Genomic DNA, 19,980 nt, shown 5'->3' with positions numbered 1-19,980 from the left:
CCGCCCCAGACCATGACGGACCTTCCAACTCCAAATCGATCCTGCTCCAGAGTACAGGCCTCGGTGTAACGTTCATTCCTTTGACCATAAACATGAATCCGACCATCACCGCTGGTGAGACAAAACCAGAACAGAGCACTGTTTTCCAGTCCTGTCTGGTCCAGCGATTGTGGGTTTGTGCCCATAGGCGATGTTGTTGCTGGTGTTGTCTGGTGAGGACCTGCCTTACAACAGTCCTAAAAGCACTCAGTCCAGACTCTCTCAGCCTAATGCAGACAGTCTGAGCACTGATGGAGGGATTGTGCGTTCCTGGTGTATCTCGGGCAGTTGTTGTTGCCATCCTGTACCTTTACAATGAAGATCTGTGAAGTTATTTGGATTTTTACAAATGATCTTTGAAAGATAGCGTCCTGAAAAGGGGACATTTCTTTTTTTTGCTGAGTTTAGAATGCAATATCCCAACTCTATATAGCATGTCCTTTCGCTACACCCGCAATAACATCTGCTAAGTATGTGTATGTGACCAATAAAATGAGATTTGATTTAATGAACAACCCTGTGTACAGTGCAGCGAGAAAGGTGAGGTAGACTGTCTGAGTTTGTCAGAGGGTCACAAGAGTTTTTGCTAGAGGAATGGTTATGGCTAGAGTTCAGTTAGGATTCAGCGGATGCACGCAAGCCTAGGGCTGTTGCGGTGACCATATAACCGCAACACCGGCGATCACGAGTCATGAAGGCAGTCAAATTTCACGTGACCATTTAGTCACGATAATTACTTTCTCCCAACTCTGATGCCGATGGTCATTCGTAGCCTGAATGTAATCGAAAATCTAATCAAACCCTTCATGAGAGCTCATGAGCTCATGTTGCACAACATTTCTATAGGCTATGCAATTGGGCGAGAAAACAGAGTGATGGCCTCTATTAAAAAGAGGGAGTCCCATCAGCCTACTATATTTATTTCTCAACTTTTCTAATATTTTGCAATTTGATTATCTTTACAACAAGAGTATAGCCTACCTGAAAATGATCTACTGGAAAATCTTCCTCCATTTGCTATTTAGGTGCATAGAGGACATGTATTTTTTCTCACTGCCCCTGTTTCTAGACAGGTGCATGATAATGGTCCATTCTAAATCCAAACAAATATTATTTAGTGTATGCAAAGACAAGGTTAAATCAAGAATAGTCTGACGGGTGACAATATAAGCCGATCACTTGTGAATTATATTATCACTTGTGAACGATGCACAGCATAAGGCAAGAAACAAAGCCTTTTTTTGTGACTTCTTTTAATCATAGCCGCACACCTCATGTTGACTTGCCCATACGCCTATATCTTTTGAAAAGGTTTGTAACACAACCAAATAACGTCTTAAAATGAAGCACATTAATCCGCTTTACAAGGGGTGTAGAGCCTAACATACGCTGCATACATACGCAGCAGGTGAGTTTCGAGTTTGGGGAAGATCTTTTTAACCATAAAAATGCACATTTATAATAAAAGCATTACATGTGTAATCACATTTGCGGTCACTTTTGATCATGGTGTTTTCCCCCTAATGGAACATTCATACTTATAGCCTACTGCCATGTGTGTATTGCTGCGCTTATAATGTGAAGAAATAGCCTAATAGTTTATCAACATTTAAAGCTAAACGTTCTGATCTGTTGCGTCAGCCACATTGCGTACAAAGTGTTTTAAAAATGTATTACTTTGGGATCTATCGCATCCCACAACTGACCCAGACTATGTTTGGAATATTTATTCGTCACACAGAACAGGTCAACTTTTGTATTATGGGGAATGGTAGATTGACATAGACTAGTGCCTTTGTTGTTCTTTAGGCCTACTCATCTTGACGAAAAGTAAATGTGGACAGTTCTTCCAATATCTTCAATATGCACCTCGGAATTGGATAAGGAAGCTCGCAGTTGTGTCCCCGATGTGCCTGTCTTCACTTGTAGCCTGTGAAAAATACCTGATCACTCACGTGATGGAGAACCATGTGCGTGAGAGGTGCTTCAGAGAGCGGAGCACTCAGGGAGAAGAGCACAACGCAGCACTACGGGCCAAGGGTACAATGGCCACCGGCTGCAAAAGGCATGGATTTTTTTTTAGGGTGCATTACGGCCACACAAAGGGGATGCCGTCGTGAAATTTGAGGCATTGTCAAGTGCTTGTCCAATTGTGAGTGAGAGACTGATAAAGTGTGAACAGCCTGCGCAAAAAATAGAAAGCAGAGCTCATGACTTTCAAGCGACTTTTTTCAAATCATCATTAGAGTCGCATCATGCACCCTTACAATGTATTAAAAATCAAAACAGTTAGCCCAACATTTGTAGAAAAACTCACATTACCTCAATAACTCTAAATTAAGCATATAGCAGTACCTATTTATTTTTTAACCGCTCAGCACAGAATAGTCGGATGTGCACACTCCTGCAAATCATTTGGTAGAAAATGTAATTTCTATTTTATTCAGCTTTGTTCAATTGTATTCTTCGTACTATAAAATAATGCCACGGAATTCTAAGCAAACCTTGTCGACTAAATGAGCTAGCGTAGCCCACAGCCATTTGGCATAGCCAGATCAGGACCTGACGTAAGGGACAAATGCTAAATGTGTTTATGTTAATTAACGGTCAATTACCGAGAGACCGACAGTTATTTGCTTGACAATCACTGGCCGACGGAATTTTGTGACAGCCACGGCCCTATGCAAGACCACACACACACAAACGCACGCACACACAGTCTGCATAGAGATAATAGTCCGATGCCGATTCAACTCTAACCTGTGTGTTTCCTGTTCCTCCTACAGGTGCGGGGGAGTCGGGGAAGAGCACCATTGTCAAGCAGATGAAGTGAGTTACAGACATCTATAATCAGCAGTTTCTCTAACTGATCAGGGCACATCAGTGCACCGAATGTTCCAGCTAGAGGTCGGCCGATTATGATTTTTCAACGCCGATACCGATTATTGGAGGACTTTTAAAAAAGTCCGATACCGATTAAATCAGCCGATTTTTTTATATATACAGTGGGGAGAACAAGTATTTGATACACTGCCGATTTTGCAGGTTTTCCTACTTACAAAGCATGTAGAGGTCTGTAATTTTTGTCATAGGTACACTTCAACTGTGAGAGACGGAATCTAAAACAAAAATTCAGAAAATCACATTGTATGATTTTTAAGTCATTAATTTGCATTTTATTGCATGACATAATTATTTGATCACCTACCAACCTGTAACAATTCAGACTGTCACAGACCTATTAGTTTTGTATATATATATTTGACAATATAATGACAGTTGCAACAATACTGAATGAACAATGAACACTTATTTTAACTTAATATAATACATGAATAAAATCTATTTAGTCTCAAATAAATATGTTCAATTTGGTTTAAATAATGCAAAAACAGTGTTGGAGAAGAAAGTAAAAGTGCAATATGTGTCATGTAAAAAAAGCTAACGTTTAAGTTCCTTGATCAGAACATAAGAACAAATGAAAACTGGTGGTTCAATATTCCCATTTAAGACGTTTTAGGTTGTAGTTATTATAGGAATTATGACGTGTCGACCATCTCTCTATACCATTTGTATTTCATTTCCTTTGACTATTGGATGTTCTTATAGGCACTGTAGTATTGCCAGCCTAATCTCGGGAGTTGATAGGCTTGAAGTCATAAACAGCGTTGTGCTTCAAGCATTGCTAAGAGCTGCTGGCAAACGCAGGAAAGTGATGTTTGAATTAATGCTTATGAGTCTGCTGCTACCTACCACCGCTCAGTCAGACTGCTCTATCAAGTATCAAATCATAGACTTAATTATAACATAATAAGCACAGAAATACGAGCCTTAGGTCATTAATATGGTCAAATCAGGAAACTATCATTTCAAAAACAAAACGTTTATTCTTTCAGTGAAATACGGGTGGCAGATATTTTATCTAACGGGTGGCAACCCTAAGTCTAAATATTACTGTTACATTGCACAACCTTCAATGTTATGTCATAATTATGTAAAATTCTGGCAAATTAATCACGGTCTTTGTTAGGAAGAACTGGTCTTCACGCAGTTCGCAACAAGCCAGGCGACCCAAACTGTTGCATATACCCTGACTCTGCTTGCACTGAATGCAAGAAAAGTGACACAATTTCCATAGTTAATAGTGCCTACTAACATTAATTTATTGTAACTAAATATGGAGGTTTAAAGATATATACTTCTGTGTATTGATTTTAAGAAAGGCGTTGATGTTTATGGTTAGGTACATTTGTGCAATGATTGTGCTTTTTTCGCGAATGCGCTTTTGTTAAATTATCACCCGTTTGGGGAAGTTGAAGTAGGCTATGATTAAATTATTCCCAGGCACCGCATTAATTATATGCAACGCAGGACAAGCTAGTTAACCTAGAAATATCATCAACCATGTGTAGTTAACTAGTGATTATGTGAAGGTTGATTGTGTCACGCCTTGGTCATTGTATCTTGTGTTTTTGTTATATGTTTGGGTAGGCCAGGGTGTGACATGGGTTTATATGTTGTATTTCGTATTGGGGTTTGTATTAATTGGGAGTGTGTATTATTAGGGGTGTGTCTAGTTAGGCTTGGCTGCCTGAGGCAATTCCTAATTGGAGTCAGCTGATTCTCGTTGTCTCGGATTGGGAACCGTATTTAGGCAGCCTGAGTGCGCGTTGTATTTCGTGGGTGATTGTACCTGTCTTAGTGTTAGTCACCAGATAGGCTGTATTAGTTTCACTCGTTTGTTGTTTTTGTATTTTCAGTTATTTCATGTACCGCATTATTCTTCATTATAAGTCATTAGTAACCTACACGCTGCATTTCGGTCTGACTCTCTACAAACAACAGATGAAGTTCATTACAGAATCACCCACCATTCACAGACCGAGCAGCGTGTGAACTGGCAGGATCTAAAGGAGGACGTTATGGACGGCAGAAGCAGGGATTATACGACGTGGGAAGAAATCGACAGGTGGGCGGCCGACCCAGAGCGAGTGCAGGAGCCCGCCTGGGATTCCCTACAGCAATGCGAAGAGGGCTATACACATATGGAATCGAAAAGGAAAGCACGGTTATACAGAGCGAGAACCGAAGGTAACGGGGGAAAGCGCAAGTATGAGGAGGCAGCACGGCGACGTGGTTGGAAACCGGAAAGTCACCCCAAAAAATGTATTGGGGGGGGACTTAGGGAGAGTATGGCTGAGTCAGGAGATAAACCTGAGCCAACTCTCCTTGTTCATCGTGAGGAGCCAAGGAGGAGACCTGAACCAAAGCCAGTGTTAGAGGTGAGCGAAGCAGAGACTGTGAAGGAGTTAATGGGGAAAGTGGAGTGGAGAGTAATGAGGGAGTTGCTAGCTTGGTGCTATAGATATAATATTCGTCCGATGGATCGTGTCGGGGATTTAATAGCACCTGAGTTAGCGCTCTATACTCAACCTGAGGTGCGTGTTAGTCAGCTGGTGAAGTTGGTGCCAGCCTCACGCACCAGGCGTCCTGTGCACATCCCTAGCCTTGCACGTCCTGTGCCTACACTGCTCTCAAGATCTCCAGTACGTCTTCACGGTCTAGCCCATCCTGTGCCACCTCCACACACCAGTCCTCCGGTAGCAGCTCCCCGCACCAGGCTTCCTGTGCGTGTCCTCGCGCCAGTACCACCAGTTCCAGCACCACGCACCAGGCCTCCAGTGCGCCTCGCCTGTTCAGCGCAGCCAGTGCTTTTCTCCCCTCCTGCACTGTTGGAGTCTCCCGCCTGTTCAGCGCAGCCAGAGCCTTTCTCCTCTCCTGCGCTGCCGGAGTCTCCTGTCTGCCCAGCGCCGCCAGTGCTCCCAGTCGGCCCAGCGCGTCCAGTGCGCCTCGCCTGTTCAGCGCAGCCAGAGCTTTTCTCCCCTCCTGCACTGTTGGAGTCTCCCGCCTGTTCAGCGCAGCCAGAGCCTTTCTCCTCTCCTGCGCTGCCGGAGTCTCCTGTCTGCCCAGCGCCGCCAGTGCTCCCAGTCGGCCCAGCGCGTCCAGTGCTCCTCGCCTGTTCAGCGCAGCCAGAGCTTTTCTCCTCTCCTGCGCTGCCGGAGTCTCCTGTCTGTCCAGCGCCACCAGTGCTACCAGTCGGCCCAGCGCGTCCAGTGCGCCTCGCCTGTTCAGCGCAGCCAGAGCTTTTCTCCTCTCCTGCACTGTTGGAGTCTCCCGCCTGTTCAGCTCAGCCAGAGCCTTTCTCCTCTCCTGCGCTGCCGGAGTCTCCTGTCTGCCCAGCGCCGCCAGTCGGCCCAGCGTCACCAGTCTGCCAGGATCCGCCAGAAGTGCCAGTCTGCCAGGATCCGCCAGAAGTGCCAGTCTGCCAAGATCTTCTAGATCGGCCAGACAACCTGAATCATCCAGGTCCACCAGCCAGCCAGGATTTACCGGAGCCTACTACCTGCCTGAGCTTCCTCTCAGTACTGAGCTTCCTTTCAGTACTAGGCTTCCTCTCTGTACTGGGCTCCCTCTCAGTACCGGGCTTCCCCTCAATACTGGGCTGCTTCGGTCCCGGGCTGCCCCTCTGTCCCGAGATGCCCCTCTGTCCCGAACTGCCCCTCTGTCCCGAGCTGCCCCTCTGTCCCGAGCTGCCCCTCTGTCCCGAGCTGCCCCTCTGTCCCGAGCTGCCCCTCGGTCCCGAGCTGCCCCTCGGTCCCGAGCTGCCCCTCGGTCCCGAGCTGCCCCTCAGTTATGTGGGGATCAGGTTGAGGACTATTAGGCCATGGTCGGCGGAGAAGGTGGATTATCCTAGGACGCGAAGGGGAGGAACTAGGACATTTATGGAGTGGGGTCCACGTCCTGAGCCAGAACCGCCACCATGGACAGACGCCCACCCGGACCCTCCCTATGCTCTTGAGGTGCGTCCCGGAGTCCTCACCTTAGGGGGGGGGGTTCTGTCACGCCTTGGTCATTGTATCTTGTGTTTTTGTTATATGTTTGGGTAGGCCAGGGTGTGACATGGGTTTATATGTTGTATTTCGTATTGGGGTTTGTATTAATTGGGAGTGTGTATTATTAGGGGCGTGTCTAGTTAGGCTTGGCTGCCTGAGGCGATTCCTAATGGGAGTCAGCTGATTCTCGTTGTCTCGGATTGGGAACCGTATTTAGGCAGCCTGAGTGCGCGTTGTATTTCGTGGGTGATTGTACCTGTCTTAGTGTTAGTCACCAGATAGGCTGTATTAGTTTCACTCGTTTGTTGTTTTTGTATTTTCAGTTATTTCATGTACCGCATTATTCTTCATTATAAGTCATGAGTAACCTACACGCTGCATTTCGGTCTGACTCTCTACAAACAACAGACGAAGTTCATTACAGATTGTTTTTTATAAGATAAGTTTAATGCTAACTTGCAACTTACCTTGGCTCCTTGCAGCCACAAGGTCCTTTTGACGCTGCACTCGCGTAACAGGTGGTCAGCCTGCCACGCAGTCTCCTCGCGGATTGCAATGTAATAGGCCATAATCGGCGTCCAAAAAGGAAGATTACCGATTTGTTATCAAAACTTGAAATCGGCCCTAATTCCCATACCGATTAATCGGTCAACCTCTAGTTCTAGCCCTGTGGTTACTGTAATGACTGATCAAACCGACACTCAATTACAGGGACACGTTCACCAATGACGTATACAAAACATGTGTATGTCTATGTCTGACACACACACACACAAATGGTTTAATTATTCACATTCCTGTGTGCTAGCCAGGCGATTAATCTATTTTTCATGAGTGTAGAGTAGAGTACAGACTGTAGCTCTAAGCCCAGGTTACTACTCTAAAGCGGCCACATAGGGAAATCAGTACCTGGGAGACAGACATACACTCATAACACACAAGCCGTCCCAGCTCTTTAAGCATTAGCTCCGTCTCTTACCACAGAGATCATGTGTCAACATAAAAGGAGGCCAGGGAGACCAGTAAAATGCAGTAAAAATGGTTGCTTTATCCAACACCTTCAAATAGAATTACAAAATTTCATAGGTAACTAACTGGGTTAAATCCCTTTACTTTTCCTATGAGGTGATATATTGCGTTGGGATTCATGTGCGGTTGCCCTGGTGCTCCTGTATTCTGACGAAGTCTGGACCCTAGCATCACACACACACACACACACACACACACACACACACACACACACACACACACACACACACACACACACACACACACACACACACACACACACACACACACACACACACACACACACACACACACACACACACACACACTTAACATGCAGAGCGTTCCCTTGTGCAAGCTGAGAAGTGGATCAGACAACACACAGGGGAGACTAAATGTATTACACAAAGAGGAGATTTGCACAGGGCTGCAGAGTAACAGAGCTAATATGCTACTAAACATTACAGTCATTGACTGAATATCCAAACTCTTAGCAACTAAACGTAGCACCTTGCACTCCAAAAAATGCTTGTTTAAAAACTACCCAGCAATGGGTGAATATTGGACCGAACACACATTGGGCTATTTTGACCCAGCCAGTTGGGTCACTTAGTTGGGTTATTGAGCTATGTCCCCACTGGGACAGATTAGAAGACTGGAGGCGTGGCTTAGTAGGGATGTGGCTTTCAGATAATTATGTTTGGCCACTGGTGATAGTAAATGTAATCTGTTCAGGGTATTATTAACCTCATGTTTTGGAATTAGATTTACACTCACAGGTGGCCAAAAATAACTACCTGAAAGAGACCCCAATACTATTTTTAAAAAATCACCTACTGCATCAACCCAGCATGAAAGTGGATACAAATCCAACTGATGGTTAAATTAACATGTTTGGTGTGGCCTATTGGGGGCGTGGCTTTCAGATAGTTATTTTTGTCCACCCATGAGAGTAAATGCCATTCCTGTTCATCAAGTTTGTACACTGCAAATTTCAGTTCTGTCAATATTTCTGCCTATTAGATATTTTTAGGTAGAGCATGGCGCTTGTAACGCCAGGGTAGTGGGTTCGATCCCCGGGACCACCCATACGTAGAATGTATGCACACATGACTGTAAGTCCCTTTGGATAAAAGCGTCTGCTAAATGGCATATATTATTATTATTATTATTATTATTATTATAACGTTTACTATTTAAATATAAGAAAGTGATGACTATACTTAGTCATGTTACATTTGATACTGGCTCTCCGAGGCATGCTTCAAAATCGTTAAGCACTTTACGTCGAGACAGTGTGTATCACTTCATCAGAAGCTTTGTTTTGTCCACCAACCACCTGTATTGGTTTTGATGGAAGACAAAAGGTTACCCTGCGCACATTCAACGGCGTCTGTGACGTCATCTATAATAATTTTGCTGTTCAAAGGGACAGAGTGTAATTTAATGGGGGATAGGGGGGATCCAAATGATTAATTTTTTCTCTCTGGGGAGGGTTGTGTGTTTTTTTTATTGGGCACCGGGGACGGTAGTACGTTTTACCCTGGTTTACGTTCGCTATTTGCAGGTTTTACTATATATCTACTAGAAAAAATTCCCCATCTGCTTGCCTGCGCCTGCCCTTTATCAAGGTGTTTTGGTACTTTCCTTCTGCACTACGCTTCTCCGTGTGCTAACTTTTACTATACCACTCTTCGAAAAAAAGGTGCTATGTGGAACCATTTACTGTAGGGTTCTTCAGTTTGTCACCATATGGAACCCTTTGCAGAGGGTTCTTACTAAAACCCTGTATGTAGACTTCTTCATAGAAGCCCTGTATATAATTCTACCTAGAACCCTCTATGAAGGATTCCACCATCCTTATTAACCTTTACAATTAAATAATTTATGACAATACATTATCTATCTATCTATAACGCTGGTGGATATTGTCACGCCATGACATTAGTTATCTTTGTTTTCTTTATTATTTTGGTTTAGGTCAGGGTGTGACATGGGTGGTTTGTGTAGTTTTTGTATTATCTAGGGTGTTTTGTATGTCTAGGGTTTGTGTATATCTAGGTGTTTGTGTATATCTAGGTGTTTATATGTCTATGGTTGCCTAGATCGGTTCCCAATCAGAGGCAGCTGTTTATCGTTGTCTCTGATTGGGGACCATATTTAGGTAGACATATTCCTTGGGTATTTGGTGGGTTATTGTCTATGTGTAGTTGCCTGTCAGTACTCGTGTCTCATAGCTTCACGTTCGTTTTGTTGTTTTGTATAGTTTTTTCAGTGTTTATTCTTCATTAAAAGAAGCATGTATTCTTATCACGCTGCGCCTTGGTCTCCTCGTTATGACGAACGTGACAGATATACAGTGCATTCAGAAAGTATTCTGATTTTTTTCCACATTTTGTTATATTACAGACTTATTCTAAAATGGATTAATTTAAACATTTTGCGCATCAATCTACACAGAATAACCAATAATGACAAAGTGACAACAGGTTTTTAGAAATGTTGGCAAATTCATACAAAAATAAAAACTGAAATACCTTATTTACATATGTATTAAGACCCTTTACTATGAGACTTAAAGTTGAGCTCAGGTGCATCACATTTCCATTGATCATCCTTGAGATGTTTCTACAACTTGATTGGAGTCCACCTGTGGTATATTCAATTGATTGGACATGATTTGGACCGGCACACACCTGTCTATATAAGGTCCCACAGTTGACAGTGCATGTCAGAGCAAAAACAAGCCACGAGGTCGAAGGAATTGTCCTTAGAGCTCTACCTAACCTTAGAGCTCTGAGACAGAATTGTGTCGCAGCACAGATCTGGGGAAGGGTACCAAAACATTTCTACAGCACTGAAGGTCCCCAAGAACACAATGGCCTCCATCATTCCTAAATTATGTTTTGAACCACCAAGACTCTTCCTAGAGCTAGCTGCCCGGCCAAACTGAGCAATCGGGGGAGAAGTGCCTTGGTCAGGGAGGTAACCAAGAACTCTAGTGTCACTCTGACAGAGCTCCAGAATTCCTCTGTGGAGATGGGAGAACCTTCCAGAAGGACAACCATCTCTGTAGTTCTCTACCAACCAGCCCTTTATGGTAGAGCGGCCAGACGGAAGCCATTCCTCAGTAAAAGGCACATGACAGCTCGCTGGAGTTTACCAAAAGGCACCTAAAGGACTCTCAGAACATGAGAAACAAGATCTTTGGAAACCAAGATTGAAATATATGGCCTGAATGCCAAGCTCCACATCTGGAGGAAACCTGGCACCATCCCTACGATGAACCGTGGTGGTGGCAGCATCATGCTGTGGAGATGTTTTTCAGTGGCAGGGACTGGGAGACCAGTCAGGATCGAGGGAAAGATTAATGGAGAAAAGTACAGAGAGATCCTTGATTAAAACCTGTTCCAGAGCGCTCAGGACTTCAGACTGGGGTGAAGGCTCACCTTCCAACAGGACAACGACCCTAAGCAAAGAGCCAAGACAATGCAGGAGTGGCTTCGGGTCTCTGAATGTCCTTGAGTGGCCCATCCAGAGCCCAGACTTGAATCCGATCAAACATCTCTAGAGAGACCTAAAAATAGCTGTGCAGCAACGCTCCCCATCCAACCTGAGCTTGGGAGGATCTGCAGAGAAGAATGTGAGAAACTCCCCAAATACAGGTGTGCCAAGCTTGTAGCGTCATACCCAAGAAGACTCAAGGCTGTAATCACTGCCAAAGGTTCTTCAACAAAGTACTGAGTAAAGGTTCTGAATACTTATGTAAATGTGATAATTCAGTTTCTTATTTTTAATACATTTGCTAAAATCTGTACAAACCTGTTTTTGCTTTATTATGGGGTCGTGTGTGTAGATTTATGAGGGGGAGAAAAACTATTGATCCATTTTAGAATAAGGCTGTAACGTAACAAAATGTGGAAAAATTCAAGGGAACTGAATACTTTCAGAATGCAGACTGAACAAAATATAAACGCAACGTGCAACAATTTAATTGATTTTACTGAGTTGAAGTCCATAATGAGGAAATCAGAAATGAGCAAATCAGACATGTAGGCCTTAATAATATTGATTTCACATGACTGGGAATACAGGTATGCAATAGATATATCTGTTGGTCAATACAAAAAAAATGGGCCTCACAATGCTTCTCAGGATCTCGTCACTGTATTTGTTTTGCATTGAAATTGACATAGGTGAAATGCAATTGTGTCTGTAGCTTTTGCCTGCCCATACCGTAATGCCACCGCCACCATGGGGCACTCTCTTCACAATGTTGACATCAGCAAACCGCTCACCCAGATGATACCATACACGTGGTCTAAGGCCTCAAGTCTGTAGCAACAGCTTTGGTAGACATTCCTGCAGTCAGCATGCCAATTGCACACTCCTTCAAAACTTGAGACATCTGTGGCATTGTGTTGTGTGAAAAACTGCACAGTTTAGAGTGGCTTTTTATGTCCCCAGCACAAGGTGCGCCTGTTTAATTATCATGCTGTTTTATTAGCTTCTTGATATGCCACACTTGTCAGGTGGATCTTGGCTAAGGAGAGTTGCTCCCTAACAGGGATGTTGTGAGCAATTCAAGACGTAAGTTTACATACACCTTAGCCTAAGACATTTAAACTCAGTTTTTCACAATTCCTGACATTAATCCTAGTAAATATTCCCTGTTTTAGGTCAGATAGGATCACCACTTTATTTTAAGAATGTGAAATGTCAGAATAATAGAAGAGAGAATGATTTATTTCAGCTTTTACTTCTTTCATCACATTCCCAGTGGGTCAGAAGTTTACATACACTCAATTAATATTTGGTAGCATTGCCTTTAAATGATTTAACTTGGGTCAAACGTTTCGGGTAGCCTTCCACAAGCTTCCAACAATAAATTAGGTGAATTTTGGCTCATTCCTCCTGTCAGAGATTGTGTAACTGAGTCAGGTTTGTAGGCCTCCTTGCGCGCACACACTTTTTCCGTTCTGCACACAATTTTTCTATGGGACTGAGGTCAGGGTTTTGTGATGGCCACTCCACTACCTTGACTTTGTTGTCCTTAAATCATTTTGCCACAAATCAAATCAAATCAAATTTATTTATATAGCCCTTCGTACATCAGCTGATATCTCAAAGTGCTGTACAGAAACCCAGCCTAAAACCCCAAACAGCAAACAATGCAGGTGTAAAAGCACAATGCAGGTGTAAAAGCAACTTTGGAAGTATGTGTCACACCCTGACCATAGTTTGCTTTATATGTTTCTATGTTTTGTTTGGTCAGGGTGTGATCTGAGTGGGCATTCTATGTTGTGTGTCTACTTTGTCTGTTTCTGTGTTTGGCCTGATATGGTTCTCAATCAGAGGCAGGTGTTAGTCATTGTTTCTGATTGGGAACCATATTTAGGTAGCCTGTTTGGTGTTGGGGTTTGTGGGTGATTGTTCCTGTTTTTGTGTTTGTTACACCAGATAGGGCTGTTTTCGTTTTTTTCGCGGTTTCTTGTATATTGTTCTATTTTCATCTTTATTAAAGATGTATCACAATAACCACGCTGCGTTTTGGTCCGCCTCTCCTTCAACAGAAGAATCCCGTTACAGAATGCTTGGGGTCATTGTCCATTTGTAAGACCCATTTGCGACCAAGCTTTAACTTCCTGACTGATGTCTTGAGATGTTGCTTCAATATATCCACATAATTTTGCTTCCTCATGAAGCCATCTATTTTGTGAAGTGCACCAGTCCCTCCTGCAACAAAGCACCCCCACAACAGGATGCTGCCACCCCCCGGCTTCATGGTTAGGATGGTGTTCTTCAGCTTGCAAGCATCCCCCTTTCCCCTCCAAACATAATGATGGTCATTATTTTTATTTTTTTTCATCAGACCAGAGGACATTTCTCTAATGTGCAATTTCCCCATGTGCAGTTGCAAACTGTCGTCTGGCTTTTTTTATGGGGTTTTGGAGCAGTGGCTTCTTCCTTGCTGAGCAGCCTTTCAGTTTATGTCAATATAGGACTCGTTTTACTGTGAATATAGATACTTTTGTACCTTATTCCTCCAGCATCTTTACAAGGTCCATTTCTGTTGTTCTGGGATTGATTTGCACTTTTCGCACCAAAGTACGTTCATCTCTAGGAGACAATCTGTCTCCTTCCTGAGCGGTATGACGGCTGCGTGGTCCCATGGTGTTTATACTTGCATACCGTTGTTTGTACCGGTGAACGTGGTACCTTCAGGTGTTTTGAAATTGCTCCCAAGGATTTTTTCTGAGGTCTTGGCTGATTTCTTTTGATTTTTCCATGATGTCAAGCAAAGAGGCACTGAGTTTGAAGGTAGGCCTACATCCACAGGTACACCTTCAATTGACTCAAATTATGTCAATTAGCCTCTCTGGGATATGTGGGACGGTAGCGTCACACTTGGCCAAAAGCCAGAGCGCCAAATTCAAATATATTCCTATAAAAATCAAACATGTAAGATTCCAAATTAAAGCTACACATTTTGTGAATCCAGCCAACATGTCAGATTTCAAAAAGGCTTTTCCATAAACCTCCATAAACACACAAAATGCAGAAATAACCAAATAAATCATGCCTTACCTTTGACGAGCTTCTTCTGTTGGCACTCCAATATGTCCCATAAACATCACAAATGGTCCTTTTGTTCGATTAATTCCATCCATATATATCCAAAATTTCCATTTATTTGGCACGTTTGATCCAGAAAAACCTGTAAAGATTGCCAAAACATTTCAAACTACTTTTGTAATACAACTTTAGGTATTTTTAAAGTAAATAATCGATAAAATTGAAGACGGGATGATCTGTGTTAAATACAGGAAGAAAACAAACTCTAGCATGCTTTCTGGTCATGCGCCTCTATCAAACAGTACACATGAAGTGACCCTCGTTCAAGATGCCCGTACTTCATTACACAAAGGAATAACCTCAACCAATTTCTAAAGACTGGTGACATCCAGTGGAAGCGGTAGGAACTGCATGCAAGTCCCTTAGAACTCTGGATTCCCAATGAAAACTCATTGAAAAGAGGGTGACTTAAAAAAAAAAAAAAAATCTGAATGGTTTGTCCTTTGGGTTTTGCCTGCTATATACGTTCTGTTATACTCACAGACATGAGTCAAACAGTTTTAGAAACTTCAGAGTGTTTTCTATCTACATCTACTAATAATATCTGCCTACAACTGGGTATGAGTTGTAGGCAGTTGAATTTGGGCATGCTTTTCATCCAAAATTCCAAATGCTGCACCCTATCCTAGAGAAGTTAGCCTATCAGAAGCTTCTAAAGCCATGACATCATTTTCTGGAATTGTCCAAGCTGTTTAAAAGCACAGTCAACTTAATGTATGTCTGACCCATAGGAATTGTGATACAGTGAATTTTAAGTGAAATAATCTGTCTGTAAACAATCGTTTGAAAAATTACTTGGGTCATGCACAAAGTAGATGTCCTAAAACTATAGTTTGTTAACAAGAAATGTGTGGAGTGGTTGAAAAACAAGTTTTAATGACTCCAACCTAAGTGTATGTAAACTTCCGACTTCAAGTGTATATGAAAAAAAACAAAATCAGACAAAACCAACAGTAGGCCTAGAGTTGAAAATGCGATGCGAAAACTTTTTATTCGGTTCATGGGAATCAAGGTGGAATAAGCAGGATATCCGGAATCCTCCAACCAGCATTTTTGTCTATTATTGTGGTGTTGAACATGATAATGAAGTGCCTAAGTCAGTATGCTTTGTTAATTGGTTATGTGGTGCATTGGCAGAGAAACCTGTTGGTGGAAAATGTGTTGCATATATTCTATATAATTTTAAATATGACATCAAAATTGGTCGTAGTGTCAGCGAACCATCAAACTTCTGGCCCGTAGCCCTGCCTCGGATCGACTGTGCCACAAAAGCATACTGAAATGACAAAGTCGATATCAACATTTATAAACACAGGGTTGCTAAAGTTATTATTATTTGTCCTCTGTAACATTATTTTGAGTTAATTCTATTAGGGGGGAGGGTGTTAAATACGTTTTACAGTACAAGAGGAGGGTCATGGTAAAGTATTGTTAATATTGAGGGGAGGTGCATTATAAAAAAAAACATTTATGACACCTTTAATTTTTTTACTAGGCAAGTCAGTTAAGAACAAATTCTTATTTTCAATGACAGCCTAGGAACAGTGGATTAACTGCCTGTTCAGGGGCAGAACGACATATTTTGTACCTTGTCAGCTCTGGGATTTGAACTTGCAACCTTTCGGTTACTAGTCCAATGCTCTAACCACTAGGCTACCCTGCCGCCCCATTCACCTTGAGTTGGACCGGCTACAAAAGCATCAGTGCTCACCCTTAACATATGTTGACGACACAACAGAACAAATGAACCCGGAATGGTATTTACTCTCAAGGCAAAAAAAAATGCATTTTTAGCCACGCCACCTACTAAGCCACGCCTCCAGTCTTCTGATCTGACCCGGTGGATCATAGCGCAACAAACCATGCAGCATCAACAACCCAACCTGGCTTTTTTAAAAGAAAACAACCCAAGTAAGTGATCCAACAGGCTGCGTCAAAATAACCCACCGTGTGTTCTGTCCAATATTTACCCAAATTGGGTTGTTTTAACCCAGCGCACTACCTTATAATGGCTTGCCTACTTACAAATCACGGGATATTCAAACATGAACATTCCTCTAAGCACCTAAAGAGTTGTCAATACGCCACACTGTCAGCACCACTGATGTCATTGTCATCGTAACACGTTACCCCCAACACTGTTCCTGACTTCTGTGACATCAGAAGAATGCTCAGGTTTGTTTTCCTTCCCGATCAGGATCATCCATGAGGATGGCTACTCAGAAGATGAGTGTAAGCAGTACATAGCTGTGGTCTACAGCAACACCATCCAGTCCATCATGGCTATCATCAAGGCTATGGGCAACCTCAAGATCGACTACACAGAAGCCGCCAGAGAGGTAAGACACACACACACACACACACACATTTGGGCATGTTTGTTAGGCTCCTCTGTTTCTGCAGTCAGATAATTAGAGAAGAGGTCCAGCTTTGCCTCTACACATCCACTAGAGCTCTTGGGTTACCATGTCCTGGGCCTTAACGACAAGGTTAGTCACTATCATCCATAATCCCATGCTTGATCCAAGGAGCCATTTCATGTACTAACACAGTTTGAAAAGAACAGCCAATAGGAAATTGTGTGTACCATTATGCAGCCATTGACATACCCCATCCTTCAGTCTGGCCCCCCATTAATGAGCACACGAAGGCCTTGCAACTTTCCATGAGAATATTTCCCCAGGTGACTGAGTTGATTCCACAGGAGCTGGATCCTGTATAGATCCCAGATATATAAAGAAATAGATAGATAAATAAGTGCTTAATTTGAAGAGAAAAAAAATAATGAAAAGAAAATGAAACCAAATTCAGCTAGTTTGCAGTCTTTACAGCTTCAGTTTGAATTGATTATTTTAGCTGTGTTATTGGCTAGTTCCTCAGCAGCAACATTGTCCTGACAAGAGAGCACATTTTCTATGCCAGGCATCTATGCCGTGCATTATTAGCTCAATGTTATGGATGTATCGAAAAAAATGTCACAAGAAAACATCTTAAACAAACGCAAACGCAGCTTCTTTACTGTTATTCAGGCTGCACTCTTTGACGTGCCTGAAAGGTTAGCCGTAATTGGCTAGCTACAGTAGCAAGCAATGAATAAGAAGGTTGCCAGCCAGTATGGCAATTGAACATTTAGAACGAATGTCCATAGATACAGAACAAAAAAAGTTAGCGACTGTTTGTGTCAGGACTATATCATGTGGAAGGATGAAATAGTATGAATAAATTACGCAAATATGTTATGCAAATATGTTATGCAAATATATTATACACATGCAGTCTCTCCTTCACTGCAGCCGAGGTGAGTAAGACATTTAAACGTGTTAACCCTCGCAAGGCTGCAGGCCCAGACGGCATCCCCAGCCGCGCCCTCAGAGCATGCGCAGACCAGCTGGCCGGTGTGTTTACGGACATATTCAATCAATCCCTATACCAGTCTGCTGTTCCCACATGCTTCAAGAGGGCCACCATTGTTCCTGTTCCCAAGAAAGCTAAGGTAACTGAGCTAAACGACTACCGCCCCGTAGCACTCACTTCCGTCATCATGAAGTGCTTTGAGAGACTAGTCAAGGACCATATCACCTCCACCCTACCTGACACCCTAGACCCACTCCAATTTGTTTACCGCCCAAATAGGTCCACAGACGATGCAATCTCAACCACACTGCACACTGCCCTAACCCACCTGGACAAGAGGAATACCTCTGTGAGAATGCTGTTCATCGACTACAGCTCGGCATTCAACACCATAGTACCCTCCAAGCTCGTCATCAAGCTCGGTCTCGACCCCGCCCTGTGCAACTGGGTACTGGACTTCCTGACGGGCCGCCCCCAGGTGGTGAGGGTAGGCAACAACATCTCCTCCCCGCTGATCCTCAACACGGGGGCCCCACAAGGGTGCGTTCTGAGCCCTCTCCTGTACTCCCTGTTCACCCACGACTGCGTGGCCACGCACGCCTCCAACTCAATCATCAAGTTTGCGGACGACACAACAGTGGTAGGCTTGATTACCAACAACGACGAGACGGCCTACAGGGAGGAGGTGAGGGCCCTCGGAGTGTGGTGTCAGGAAAATAACCTCACACTCAACGTCAACAAAACTAAGGAGATGATTGTGGACTTCAGGAAACAGCAGAGGGAACACCCCCTATCCACATCGATGGAACAGTAGTGGAGAGGGTAGCTAGTTTTAAGTTCCTCGGCATACACATCACAGACAAACTGAATTGGTCCACTCACACTGACAGCGTCGTGAAGAAGGCGCAGCAGCGCCTATTCAACCTCAGGAGGCTGAAGAAATTTGGCTTGTCACCAAAAGCACTCACAAACTTCTACAGATGCACAATCGAGAGCATCCTGGCGGGCTGTATCACCGCCTGGTACGGCAACTGCTCCGCCCTCAACCGTAAGGCTCTCCAGAGGGTAGTGAGGACTGCACAACGCATCACCGGGGGCAAACTACCTGCCCTCCAGGACACCTACACCACCCGTTGTTACAGGAAGGCCATAAAGATCATCAAGGACATCAACCACCCGAACCACTGCCTGTTCACCCCGCTATCATCCAGAAGGCGAGGTCAGTACAGGTGCATCAAAGCTGGGACCGAGAGACTGAAAAACAGCTTCTATCTCAAGGCCATCAGACTGTTAAACAGCCACCACTAACATTGAGTGGCTGCTGCCAACACACTGTCATTGACACTGACCCAACTCCAGCCATTTTAATAATGGGAATTGATGGGAAATGATGTAAATATATCACTAGCCACTTTAAACAATGCTACCTTATATAATGTTACTTACCCTACATTATTCATCTCATATGCATATGTATATACTGTACTCTACATCATCGACTGCATCCTTATGTAACACATGTATCACTAGCCACTTTAACTATGCCACTTTGTTTACTTTGTCTACACACTCATCTCATATGTATATACTGTACTCGATACCATCTACTGTATGCTGCTCTGTACCATCACTCATTCATATATCCTTATGTACATGTTCCTTATCCCCTTACACTGTGTATAAGACAGTAGTTTTGGAATTGTTAGTTAGATTACTTGTTGGTTATCACTGCATTGTCGGAACTAGAAGCACAAGCATTTCGCTACACTCGCATTAACATCTGCTAACCATGTGTATGTGACAAATAAAATTTGATTTGATTTGAATATGTCAATCATTATTTGAAAACGTTGCTAACCAGTTGTATAAAAGTGATAATGCCGTCAAAGCCGGTGTTTGGAGGATATATTGGCATGGTTTTTCGGCCTTTGACTTTGCTTAGGTAAAGTTGCTCTTTTCAATTGTGATATCAACATATTCAAAGGTACAGTACCAGTCAAAGGTTTGAACACACCTACTCATTCAAGGGTTTTTCTCCATTTTTAATACA

At 43.3% G+C, this 19,980-nt stretch overlaps 1 protein-coding gene across 1 annotated transcript in view; it reads left to right on the top strand.

Annotated features, from left to right (window-relative positions):
* Positions 1 to 19,980, top strand: part of LOC124031574 (guanine nucleotide-binding protein G(i) subunit alpha-2) — a 180,631-nt gene that overhangs the window by 127,320 nt on the left and 33,331 nt on the right. The window contains exons 2-3 of the mRNA XM_046342985.1: positions 2,826 to 2,868; positions 16,774 to 16,915. Coding sequence (XP_046198941.1) covers positions 2,826 to 2,868; positions 16,774 to 16,915 — 185 coding nt within the window. The remainder of the gene's footprint in view (positions 1 to 2,825; positions 2,869 to 16,773; positions 16,916 to 19,980) is intronic.

Source organism: Oncorhynchus gorbuscha, linkage group LG03, assembly GCF_021184085.1.
Source record: "Oncorhynchus gorbuscha isolate QuinsamMale2020 ecotype Even-year linkage group LG03, OgorEven_v1.0, whole genome shotgun sequence".
Lineage (NCBI taxonomy): Eukaryota > Metazoa > Chordata > Actinopteri > Salmoniformes > Salmonidae > Oncorhynchus > Oncorhynchus gorbuscha.
The sequence above is the reverse complement of the archived record's forward strand: the minus strand, read 5'-3'. Positions and strand labels throughout refer to the sequence as shown.